General features: G+C 44.1%; 1 protein-coding gene across 4 annotated transcripts in view; it reads left to right on the forward strand.

Moving 5' to 3' along the window:
- Positions 1–6,189, forward strand: part of LOC135249032 (protein kinase C alpha type) — a 225,439-nt gene extending 219,250 nt beyond the window's left edge. For all 4 annotated transcript variants that reach the window (XM_064324267.1, XM_064324263.1, XM_064324264.1 and 1 more), the window contains one exon: positions 292–6,189. In XM_064324267.1, the coding sequence (XP_064180337.1) occupies positions 292–456 (165 nt within the window). In that variant the 3' untranslated portion in view covers positions 457–6,189. The remainder of the gene's footprint in view (positions 1–291) is intronic.
- Positions 6,190–13,484: the final 7,295 nt, after the last annotated feature.

Consider the following 13,484-nt stretch of genomic DNA (forward strand, 5'->3'; position numbering starts at 1 on the left):
AGAAAGTATCTGAGCTGCAACTCAGGACACTGGGTAAGAGTGTTCTCATGTATGCCTTTGTTTGCAAACATTAAAAGCTTGAACTGAATATTGTGCGTTAGTCTCTTGACTCTTCTCACCGACGGTGGATGCAGATAGAATTTCCACCACACTGTCAACAGCGGTGAGCAGTGTGACAGCAGCAACTTCCCCGGCTTGTGTTTGACATGGGGGGGGGGGGGGGGGGGTGGTCACCAGGGAGACCGAATCCTCACACGTTTTCCCTGTTTCTCTTCTGTCTTCCGTCCGCAGTGCGGCAAAGGGGCGGAAAACTTCGACAAGTTCTTCACCCGGACCCAGCCCATGCTGACGCCGCCCGACCAGCTGGTCATCGCCAACATCGACCAGTGCGAGTTCGCAGGCTTCTCCTTCATCAACCCGCAGTTCACGTACCCCGCCGTGCACAGCGTGGTATGAGGGGCGGGTCCGGCACGAGCGCTGGAACGCCCACCAAGAGAAAATCCAACCGCCCGCCCCCTTCCCCCCGACCCCCCCACCACCACCCCACCACCACCACCCCCCCCCCCCCACCCCCCACCTTTTAAGAAGAAAATATCATTAATTAACAACGATTAAAACCCTAGGATTCTTTCCACAGATACATCTGTCATAAACATATCCAAATGAGGAAAAGAAATCCGACGTCTTCAAGCCCCCCAGCTGCGTATTATGTCCAAAAAAAAGTTTTTTTATCTAAGCGGGCATTTAAAATTCAAACTGCCAGAAGTTTCGAATAAAATCTACCTACAATTTTTCTGCTGTGTTTGGGCAAGACCACCTCACCTCACCTCGCCTCACTCTAGCCACTGTGCGAGAGGTGCTTCAGATTACTGGGTGTAACTCAAATCGATGCTTCGCGCATACCGAAAACAACAGTAGCCACGACAACAGAGGACTGAAGACGAAATTCTGTGGTTCCTAGTGTTTTGCCCTCAAGTGATCAGTTCCCCATCTCGGTTCTCGGTCTTCCCAGCAAGGAAATCAGAGATGACACATCGTGAGCTAAATGCAAGATGGCACCGTGTGTTCTCAGTGTCATCCTGATGTATCTGAGATAGTTTACAGTTGGCAAATCGGCTCATTTTTCTTTTTTAGTCTGTGTGCAGTAGTATTTACGGCACGGTGGGCATTTGGCACCTTGTGTTGGGTTTCTTCAGCGGCGCACAGTCCCCCTGTCTCTGCCTGGCTTTGTGGCCCCAGGGGCCTGAATGCCCCCACCTGCTTCTCTCTCTCCCGCCATTTTGTGTCGTTTGCACTGGGGTAAAAAAAAAAAAAAAGTCTCCATCCCACCGGGACGCCCGACAGGTCGCGGAGTTTCGCTCCCCGTATCCGAGAAATGCGTTCTTGCGCCCCATCCCCCCACCCCACCACCCCCCACCCCCCTTCCCACAAAGAAATTCCCTCTTAAAAAACGTACTGAAAAACATAGGGTCTTATGGCAGATGGCAGTCTTAGGTGTGCCAAAAAAATTTTTTATTGTATCAAAACATTTTTTGTCATATTTTTTTCCAGCAAAGCGGGGGAAAAAAAATTGGTGTCCCTGACTAAAGTATGTATCACGATTCTATGCTTCCTGTGTTCCTCAGAAGAAGAATATGTCAGCTGAGGTCACCTCTGACTCATCGCTGTTCTTTCCCATTGGTTAATGGGTCCCCTCTGGTACAAGCAGCAGCGGGCCAATATCGCCAGTGGAGTTTGGTCATGAACACACAAATGTACGCAGCTCTAAAAAACAGAATCATTTTTAATCGTGGACAGATATTAATCTATCCTAGCACTTAAATGCTATTATACTGTCATAGGAACGACTAATGAAGGGGGCATTTTTACAGTGTAAAATCTCTTTCGCTCTTTCCCTTTTAGCAGTTAGATGGAAAACCCTAAAAACACACAGAGATTGAAGCTTTTCCCGAAAGGAAAAAGTGGTGTTTATGTGTAAGCAATGGGGAGTTTGGCGATCTGCATTATGCACCATGCAATACCGTGTTGCATGCCTCTTTGCTCTAGACTGAATCCTAACACCATCCTAACAGCGTAAAACAGAGTATTATGTTATTTTAATTAAATCCTATGTGCTATACTCGTGGAAGTCCTAATTTGATTATGCTGTATGTTTCAAAATGTGTGATTCTTTTCATTGATATTTTAGGTTTAGGTTTAATGTCCTTTTTTCTGCTTAACATAATGTCATTCATTTTTTTCCACTCATAAATTAGACATTTATATTGTAACACATTACAGAGTATTAAGTATTTTGTAAATATTAACAAGTTATTTCAAAAAAAAAGTACAGCGACTTGCGGTTTTTATACCAAGAACTGAATGTGCTTTTATTACATTAGATAGTTTAAAATTTCTATGTGAAATGACCCGAAAAGAAGATAACTTTTTAACAATTGGATAAAATTCTTTAGCAGGCTTTGATATCAATAAATCATATGTAATGTCCTTAGGTCTTCATATTTTGCGGATTTATCATAAATTTGTTTTAATGGTTTGATGTTTGGACATATCTGGACTTGACCTTGACGCGTGAGCTGGTTGAAAGCATACTTGCCTTGGTCCTACCGTCGACACAATATGTTTTTGCCTTTCTTTATCTGCATGAGGTGATAGGAAATCGATGCATGTGAATAACAAGGTGTTGCATGATACAAAGATCACTGGTCTTACAGCATGGTATTAGTGTGTCCTGTCCAGTCAGATTCTGGTACCATACCACACGCTCTCAACTCTTGTTACTTTACTTTTTTATATTACAGCTAAAATATGTCGAAAATATGAAGGATTAATCCATATCTGGAGCCGATGGTCGTTAGTATATGCAGTCCTTGCCTTTTAACTTTCCTGTCGTTTCCCAATCCCCCCCCGAAACTCTTTGCCCTTGTCCGTGCCAAACCAATGACAGACCAAACCCAAAGTAGCAGCCTTGCACTAGACATAGACAGCTGCTCCGATGCGTCCGTGCAGCTCCATCATCTGCGTGAGTGTAGAAGCCATGTTCGCCTCTCCGTCAACCTCCTCCATGACTCCTTTAAGCTACCGCGCGCAGGGGTGGATTCACCCAAAAGCGAAATGACGCAAGAACTGCATTTTGTGACTTGACCTGACTTGACTTTGTGTCCTGCAAAAAGTAGAAACTCGATTTTTATCGAAAGGGCGGATTCACCTAAAAGCGAAATGACGCAAGAACTACATTTTGTGACTTGACTTTGCGTCTTGTAAAAAAAATTTAAAAAACTCAATTTTTATCGAACAGCCAATTGCACGATTTAATCAAAGCGCTGTGCTGTGCGTCCTACGGACTTCATCCCTATAAAAGTAAACGACCAGGTGGAGCGAATTCAGAATTAAAACACTGCTTGTAAGAATGCTGAAATTCAGTGGGTCTGTGTTAAACAAGTGACGCACTTCACCAGGGCGAAGGACCTGATCTCCGTAAAAGTCCTCCTTTTCTGAGAACGTCTCAGAAATCCATAAGTGTATAAAAAATGACGAGATGAATCAGCAGCTGAGTAGTGCTGTGTTTTTTTCATCAGCAGAGAATGGCCTTTTGAGCCATTTTACGCTCTTTCTGAGTCTTGTGACGTTGCGAGGTCATTTCAGCTCCCCCGTAATGAGCCCACAGGCCTTCACTGAGTCCTGAGTCCACCCCTGCGGCGTGTGGCCGCGGTCGAGCTAAAGTAGCGCTCAGGCTGTTTTGAATGCAGAAACGCGCCCTCGCCGAGCCCGTGCGCTACGCGCGGCGTTCTGGCGCCGCTGGTCCGAACGCCGCCTCGGTGAGGTTGGCGCCGGTCGGGCAGCACCGCGGTATCGGGGTTCTGAACCGCCATCGCTCGCCCCCTATACCCCCCTACGCCTCTTTTACAGGAACTTGAACGAAGGAGAGCGTGACCCTGTCTCTCACCCCCCACCCCCAAATCTCCGCCCCGCCCCGCCCCGCTTCCGACTGCCCCATCCAAGTATGAATGCATCTGTCCATGTATCTCCCCACCACAATTTTCGCAGTGCCTGTTTTATCAGTCCCTCCCTCCGGTAGATCGAAACACCCTTTTCTCCTCTCCCTCCGTAGAGCTAGCCCGTTTACCAAAGCCCCCTTACACAGAGGTGTTTGTGCTCAGACCGATCCTACCGGCTCCACAGAACACGTGCTCTCCTCCTGGTTCTCGCGGACAGTACAGTAGGATGACTGATGCGTCAAAACTGTGGATTTGTCTTTTGTAAAATGTCCCGTTTTAGGTTTTTTTTTGGTTTTTTTGGTGGGGGGGGGGACTTTTTAAATTCACAGATACGAAAAATAGACATTCTATCGCGTTGAAAATACAACTCTTAAATGTTAGGCTTAAGTTACTGCTTAACTGATCCACCAGTTTATGTGTTAGTGGTACCCCCGAAACCCACTGTTTTGATATGTTTGTGAAATGTAATCCACTTCTTTGGTGTTTTTTCCTGTTAAAGAGGTAGAGTTTGACTGGCGTGTTGTTCTCACATAGAGCACGGTGTCAACAAATGTGGAGGTTGTCTTATTTCATATAGCCAACTCCCTCTCTCTTGTGTTGACGCACGCATAAAGCATTTACACCCTGTACATAATAGGTTAAATCTCTAGCCCGTGACAGAAGGATGTATAGTATTTTGCTATGTCGTACGTCAGCTCCTCTCGAACCTGAAGTGAATCCTGGCTATATGCCTTGTGATCAGTAACGGTGTCTGTACCTATTGTATGATAATGAACATAAACAAGAAATAAGGTGGTTCTACAGCAAATATGTACATCCTTACTTATTCTTTATTTCTTTTTTCTTTTTTTTTGAATGCTTACATTTACTGTAAATACAGTTTTTTCCCCAAATTGCTTAATTTTAACATTCTCTGTTGTGAGTGGTGTGGACAGCGTTGTCTGTATAAGGACAAAGCCGTCCTCTTTTTTGTGACCCTCTGTTTCCTGTTTCTTTCCCATCTGCGGACGAGCGTGTAGGGTAACGGCATGAATGGAACGGCGCGCTTTTATTTTGACAGGCCCAGCCCACGCCGCGCTTTCTTATGATGATTTTAGTGTTCGGTTTCCTGAAAATCTGTTTACCTCTGTACTAATGTGCCACAAATTTGTGGGCATAATCCTCAGACCTGAAGTTAACTTAGAGGTGATCATTTTATTAATTACTTTTTTTAATTCCATGTTATCTAGAAAGATTTTGCTAATTTTCTTTTGAGAACAGGGGGAAGGAAGGAAGAGGGGTTATAAAATTCCTTTACAAATAAAATTGTTATCTGAGATGCGGAATATTTTTCACAGATGTGAAAATGATGAACATGACTGACTTTTTGTTCCAACAGCGAGAAGGTAGGGGGGAGGTAGGTAACTCTACAAACCAAACAGAATAGGAAAAGAGGTAATGTTTACAGAAAAAAGTTTGCTTTCGGGTTTAGGTTTAGGACGGGTCTAGAATGTTCCGGGCAAGTCACTGAGAAAATTTCGTTGGCAACTGTGGTGTGCAGAGAGGTGGCCGCCAGGTCTCGGTCAAATGCGTTTACACGGTAGGGAGACGCTTCACATTCCTGCTCACAGAATGAGAGCTCTTGGCAGTACGTCCGGGGGGTGGGGGTCGCGGCACGAGAAAGAAAGCTTTCCCCCTCTGAGAATATCTGAGCTAGCCGCGCAGCCCCGTGGGTGCTGCCGAAAGGTTCCTCGGGGGGGGGGCGCGGAGAGAGATCGTTTCAGGACGGTCTGCCGCAGCGATCTGTCAGATGACCCATCGCATTAGGAGATGCGGAGACTGCTGGCAGAACCGGAGAAGTCGCCTTGTTAGGGTCAGAGGAGGTTCCGTGGCACTGAAGACACGGGGCTTGAATTCACAAGTAAAACGTCCAGGCGCGTTTCACAGCGCGACCGGTTGTGTCCACCTCTTTGTAGACTGCAGTTGATTAAATGCTTGTTTTTTTTTTGTTATCAAATGATTTCAGACAGTCCTCTCTTTAAATGATTATCATTGTTGTTATTATCATTATTAATATTATTATTATTATTATTATTGTCATTCTGTTTCTTTTGTTTTGTCCCCATCCTTTGTTTTGCATGTTCTGCTATGTTCCTGTTAATTGTAGTATGAAGGATACTGTGTACAAATAAAGGTATGACATCTAAATCTAGTGTTTTCAGTGTCCGTGTTGATTCCATTGCTTGCAGGTGCGCATTGAGCCATGCTTTTCAGTGATGACGGCTCTTCAGTGTATGTTGAAAATCAGGTGGATGCATAGACATTACATTACAGGCATTTAGCAGACGCTCTTATCCAGAGCGACTTACACAACTTTTTAACATAGCATTTTACATTGTATCCATTTTTACAGCTGGGTATATACTAAGCAATTTCAGTTAAGTACCTTGCTAAGGGATCAAACGCAGTGTCTTTCGTGGAATCGAACCTGCGACCTTTTGGTTGCAAGTCCAGTTCCTTACCCACTGTGCTACACTCCGTCCGCATAGAAAAATAAACGTTTAATGACAGGGCTGCTCAGAAGAAGCATGAAATTTCAATCTTGGATATTCCATTGCTTTGGTCTGAGCTATAGTATATTGTAACCTTCTTTTTGTTGGGTCGGGGGGTGGGGGGGGGGGGGGGTGCTGGCCAGACTCTTTGTTGATCTCTCTGCTTAGGGTCAGAATTGTTAGTCCCCTACTGTAGCTGCTGTAGTTCTTTTCCAGAGGACCATTTGGAGGAACATGGGGCTGAGGGGGTGGGGTGAGGGGGTGGGGAGAGGGGGAGGGGCAAGCGGTGTGAGAAACTGTCCAAAACATTTACTCTCATTTTCTCACCATCGGTATCAATGGCCACAGATTCCTAATCCTGCTGGGCTATGGTCACATGTGTTCTCTCAGTTGAGCCCTGTCAGACAACCTGGCGTCGTCTGGCAGGTGGGGTGCAGGGGGGTGGGGGTGGGGGGTGTTTTGGCAGAAGCTGTCGGGCTGGATCAGAACCATCAGACTCATCTCCGGTTTTTAACACTCCCAGGTGTTCGTTGGTGCCATGGAAGCACAGTAAGAGAAAAAAAAAAACACTGAGCAGCCATTTTCATTTCAAATCTGCCCCCCCCTTCAGATAACCCCAAAACTGGATTTTTAATGCTGAGTGACAGCGGCTTTGTAACAGGTTTCTTTCATCACTTTGTTGTAATCCCTGTGTGTTATGTTGAAGAAGGAGGATTACTGAAACACTTTCTTTTTGACACTGAGCGCTGTCCGTGTCTGTAATTGTTCTTTACAAAAGCGTGCACAGCCTCACAGACGCATACATAAACTCACAGGCACAGGATGCCAAACATGACAACAGATTCTGCCACAGTACTAATAAAACTCACCAGCACACACACAACGAAACACACATAAACAAGCACACACGCACGCACATACACACACATATACACAAATACACACATGGCCACACACAAACACACACACACAAATACACGCACACACAACACACACAGAACACAAATACACACACACACACAACACACACAAATACACACCACACAGAACACACACACACACTCACGCACACACATACACACATACACAGCCACAAAACACACAAAAACACACAACACAGCACACACACACACACACACACAAACACGCACACACACAAACACACACACACAAACACACGCGCACACAGGAAACACACACAAAGAAACACACATACACAGGCACACACACATGCACGCACGCACGCACACACACACACACACACACACACACACGGTACTCAATGTCCCGTACAGCAGGTGTAATGGATCAGAGCAGAGTATTGCCAAATCTTTAAAAAGAGAAAGTCTTTCCTCTGGAGGTTATATTATCTGGCTGCTGAGAGCTGGCTTTGCAGGGCCCCTGAAAGCTGGAAATCTGAAATTGTTGCCATCTTAAATTATAAATACAGGATCTAAACTTGGAAAATGAAGTGGATTCTCTAAGTAGTCTGGGGTGCACTGAAGAGTGAGAAATAGGTAGATTCTTCCCTGACATTGCCCACTTAGTTTAGTGCAGACCTGACTGCAAAATCCACCCCCCTGCCTAGACACATAAATTAGCTGCAGTAATGTACAGTACAATTTTTATATAGCAGTGAACTGTCTCAACACCTCCCCTTCACACACACACAAACATACACACACGCACATACTCCCACACACACACACACAAACACACACACACGCACACATACACAAACATACATACGCACATATTCCCACACACACACCTCTTCATGCACGCACATGCACGCACCCACACACTCGCACTCACACGCACATACTCCCACACACACACATACATATACTCCCACACACACACATGCACTCACCACACACACACACACACACCCTCATGCACCGCACACCACCACACATACATCAAGCCCCACATGCACTCACACGCTACTCCACACCATACACTAACCACACACATCACCACACATCACCACACATTACACACACATGCACACACACACACGCACACACGCACACGGCTGTGGGGAACATACAGCACAGGGCTGCGAGTGACCCTCACTCCAGTGTGACCCTTGACCCCCCACCTCTCCGCCAGCCCGCCCACTTGAACGCACGTCTTCTCTGGGAGGGGCTCGTTTCAATCCCGGGAAGATTCCCCCCTAAACAGGCCCGGACCGCACTACGCTCTGAAACCTCGACTTATCCTGCATTTCACGCCGAGTTTAATCCAATTGGCAGTGGAGAAAGCCAGCCTGCCTCCGTGCACGCATTAGAGCCGTTAATAAGCGTGAAGGCATCCGGTGTGTCATCTGCAGTCCTTGTGTACTGTGACACCGTAATAAGAACATTAAGATGTGGTGGAAGAGCAGAGGTGACATAGCTCAGAGGTAAGACCGATTTGTTCTGGCAGTCGGGGGTTGCCGGTTCAAACCCGCCTGGGCATGTCGAAGTGTCCTTCAGCAAGACACCTAACTTCTAACCCCACTGCTCTGGCGATGAGAGCATCAATTGAAAGCGTGGATAAAGCGCTATATAATGCAGCCATTACCATTTATCAGTGGAAAATCCAGGTTCAAATTTAAGTCCACCAATTTTGTCCATCCATCGCTTTGCCGTGCACGTCTCAGCCGTGCAACTATGTCGAAATCGCACGAAGTTATTGGCTGAAGACCTCGTGACACTTGACCTGACTTTCACCTGAACATGTGGCCGCGCTAGTCAACCTGATTATTTTATCATGAATACCAGGAGCTGGTTTGACTTTTGACGCTACTCAAAAATACTGCCGTTTCACTGATTAATACAACTTGGAAACTTAAAATGAAGATAAAATTTGACAGTGCAACCCTCTTTTCATTTCAAAGCCAGTCATGCTTTTAAGAAAATTAAACCTCTTATTAATTTTTTTAAAATACCCGCTCACTGTAAACGTGTTGCTAAGATCAGGACATTGTTTAAGCAATAATTTTTGGGATTTTCGGAGTACCTAAATTAATTGATGAAGTGACTATATCCATATTGCAAACCAGTTCATGAACAACAGCCAATCAAAATCTTTGTTATGCAGCACATGTACCTGCTAGCCTGGAAATTGCCTCTGGACCCCTGACAATAATGAACGCAGAAGAATCAAACAAAAGCAATTAAACAATTACAATACAAATAAACGAATTGATTCTTGCAAATGGAAGTGACCCATCAGTTCACTACATGAATACAACGTGACTGTAGGGATGGCCACTGGTGGAGCATTGTGGGTAAAGGTAGGGTGCCCCCGTCGGATCAGATTGCAGGGGTCCTACCCAAGTTTTCAATCCAAAAATGCAGGGGTGCTTGAGATGGTAGCATGTGATGCTACCATCTCAATAGCCGGGGCCTGGTACTTCTGAGGGCTGCATGATTGTTGCGCTTGGGAAGGGGGCAGAAGTGGTCGGAGCAGCGCAACTGAGAACGGTGTGTAATACAAAGTGGGACTGAACCTTCACAGCCGCAGCGCTAACACAAGATGGAGGGGTGGGGGTGGGGGGGGGAAGCAAGGCGTAGGTAGTGTGGTCATGGACAAGACACAAGGCTGTACTGCTCGACCAATAGCAGGGCCCACTATAGAAGCCAGGGGGTAGCCAGCACAGTAAGGTAAGGACTTTACACTTTCCATTACATTACAGGCATTTAGCAGCCACTCTTATCCAGAGCGACTTGCACATCTGTTTATACAGCTGGATACATACTGAAGCTATGCAGGTTAAGTACCTTGCTCAAGGGGTATCCGGGGATCGAACCTGCGACCTTTAGGTTACAAGACCGGTTTCTTACCCATTGTACTACACTGCCGCCCTATCCCTCGAAGCGAACATGCTTGCCGGCTGCCTTGGCCATGGTGCCAGCCAGATGGGGCAGCATATTTTACAAAGTTTTAAAAGCCGATGTCAGTCATTACATTACATTACAGGCATTTAGCAGACGCTCTTATCCAGAGCGACTTACACAACTTTTACACTGTATCCATTTATACAGCTGGATATATACTGAAGCAATTTCGGTTAAGTACCTTGCTCAAGGGTACAACAGCAGTGTCCTACCCGGGAATCGAACCTGCGACCTTTCGGTTACAAGCCCAGTTCCTTACCCACTGTGCTACAGTTCGTACAGTCAAGAACCGTGCGCTAACTGGGAGCTCCTGCGCTTGTTTTAGAAGGTCCCAAGTGAGCGTAAACTCTCCGCGGGGGGCAGTGCAGTAGAACAGCTGAGTAAGTGGGCTTGTTACTCTGAAACCGTAAGCGGTATTCCCACCCCACGTACTGGAGTTGTACGGTTGAGCATGTTAAGTGCATGACCGTAAGTGTTTCAGGGAAATGTTGTAGCGGTGGAAATGAACTGTGTTTAAAAAAAGGCTGTGTAATTTTACTTTGTGTAAGAGTATCTGCTAAGTGCTGTGGATGTAAGCTTTGCAACTGAACTCTTAGTTGAAATTTATTTACAGCATGTTTTGGTTCCCAGAATTCGATAGCAGTTTATCACAAACACACTGGAATATGGCCACCGCTGTTGCTATTCATGAGTGCACACCGGGCGGATGTACATCAATGTAAAATGTCTTGTTATTTCCAGATATTTTCCTACTGCTTATAAATAGCAAAAGGTCCAGCAAATGTACTCTGGTACACAAATAATGGCTCAGTTTGGGGGTTGCAGGTATTTAGTTTGGCTTCATGACAAACAATGCTCCTAGCAGTGCCTGTATTCATGGTATATCAGCCTGTCATGCCTTGTCACTCTTGAATATGACTTTTAACATCTGCTTCATTTTTTTTTTTTATTGACCACACTATCCATAAAAGCTCATTATAAATTTGCTTGACTTGCATGATATTGAATAAATGATTAATTTCTGACATTGTTTTGTAGTATTCAGTACGGTAACATACTGCTATGGGACCAAGTAGTTACATTTAATGACTACCAGGACAACCTGGCACTGGCTGCATTGATAATTCTGCAGCATGCTGATGGTAAGCTCACACAACCTGCTGCATGTGGACTATTATTGGAATAGAGGGGGCAGGGATAAATATAGCCATGTTGTATGAAGCCACTGCCTAAGTTAGTAAGTTCTTAAAGACAAACATTTTAGGCCTTGATGTGCCTTGAGGATGATGATGATGATGATAATTATTATTATTATTAGAATTAGTTTTATTACATTATGGTTTTATTTTTTTTTTATTATTAGAATAATTATTATTATCATTGTTGTTGCTGTGTCATGATTATTATCATTAGTTATTATACTACTATGTACTACTACTACTAATAATAATAATAATAATAATAATAATTGTTATTATTATTGTTGTTGTTTTTGTTGTTGCTGCTGCTGCGGTTGCTGTTGTTTTCTTTCTTTCTTCATACCGCTTTAACGGTTGTGCAATCGTACAAATCCATATAATGGACTAAACACTAGGCAGGGCACATCTCTGTGATTTCAGTGCTTATATCGGAATAGACCAGACGGGAAAACATTAGCGTTAGCCATTCTAATGACAGTATAGTGGCTGCTCCATCCGTGAACGTAAAGTTCTCTCAACGGTCTTCTACGTGTTGTCTTTCGTCAGGTTTTCTTTTGTCAGAATGTGGGAAAACTCGTGTCGCTAGCCTTAGTACTGAAACAGTTCTGTCGTCCACTGAGACTAATCGGCTCAGCACTTGATAAATGGTCGACTCTTGTTAACATTACCCTTGGAATTACTGTGGTACCCTTGGCATTACTTTTATGCTAAATGGTTGGGGAATATTTATGAATTTGAGACGTGTGAAATTTTGCCAATACTGCAGTCCAGTGAACGGAAAAACAACTTGTGCCTCCTTCCCGCGCGTTGAGCCGTGGGGCACGATGGCTCCTAGGGAATAAAATTGACTCAACTGAACCGCGAAACCCCAAAACATTTTATGCAATGGGCACAGCTGGATTCGGTTTGCTGGAAGATCATTTATGTATTTCTTTAGTTATTTGAATTCAGAAACGTAGGTTTAAAAAATGTATAGTCTCACTGATTTTTAAAAAGAGGAAAAGGACAGCATTTATTTAAAGTGAGGAACTGACATATATATTCGGTAAACACGTGGTGTGTAGGCATAGATCATAAATCGTAAGAGTAGACTAGCCAACATATCCACATAGTTTGGCAGTTACTTGCATTATACGCAATAGCCCGTTGAGACCATTTACAGTTTTCCTCAGGTTGGAAGGCGTTGTCGCGTGCCAGTAGTGCCGATAAACGTCTCCTCTATGGAAGGCTAACATATATTGTATATGGTCTTTATATGGTTCCCCTCGTTCCACGTTCCTCCATCTTCGTGTTTTATATACTTTGAATATAAATACATAAATGTATGTTGTGACGTTCACTAAAAAAAAAAAAAAATTCAATTACTACTTTGAATTATCCATAGTATGACCTAATGTAGGCCCTACCACACACCAGATGTTCGTAAATAATGCAGCCAACGAACAAATGTCGCCTCGTCGGGATTGGTCAGTTTTAAGAGAAGATAAATGGTCGTGGAAATAAACTGGCCTTTTGAACGTAAACAATATGTGGTCACCTAAATCACATTTATGATTATGCTTGTATATTCTTCTTCTTCCTCCTCTTCTTCTTCTTCTTACCATTATTATTAGAAGATGATGATGAGGATTAAGAAGAATACTGTATTGTGATCACGTTTATGAATATGCTTGTATAGTCTTCTTCTTCTTATAATAATTATAATAATAATTATTATTATTATAATAAGTATTATTATTATTAGTAGTAGTAGTAGTATTGTTTGAAGAAGAAGAAGAAGACTTATTGCTGTTGTGTTTGTTGTAATTCAATAAGGTAATCGTAACCCGGTAGCAAAATTCTGAATGATTACGAAGTGGAAGTATGGAC

Source organism: Anguilla rostrata, chromosome 2 (assembly GCF_018555375.3).
Source record: "Anguilla rostrata isolate EN2019 chromosome 2, ASM1855537v3, whole genome shotgun sequence".
Taxonomy (NCBI): Eukaryota; Metazoa; Chordata; class Actinopteri; order Anguilliformes; family Anguillidae; genus Anguilla; species Anguilla rostrata.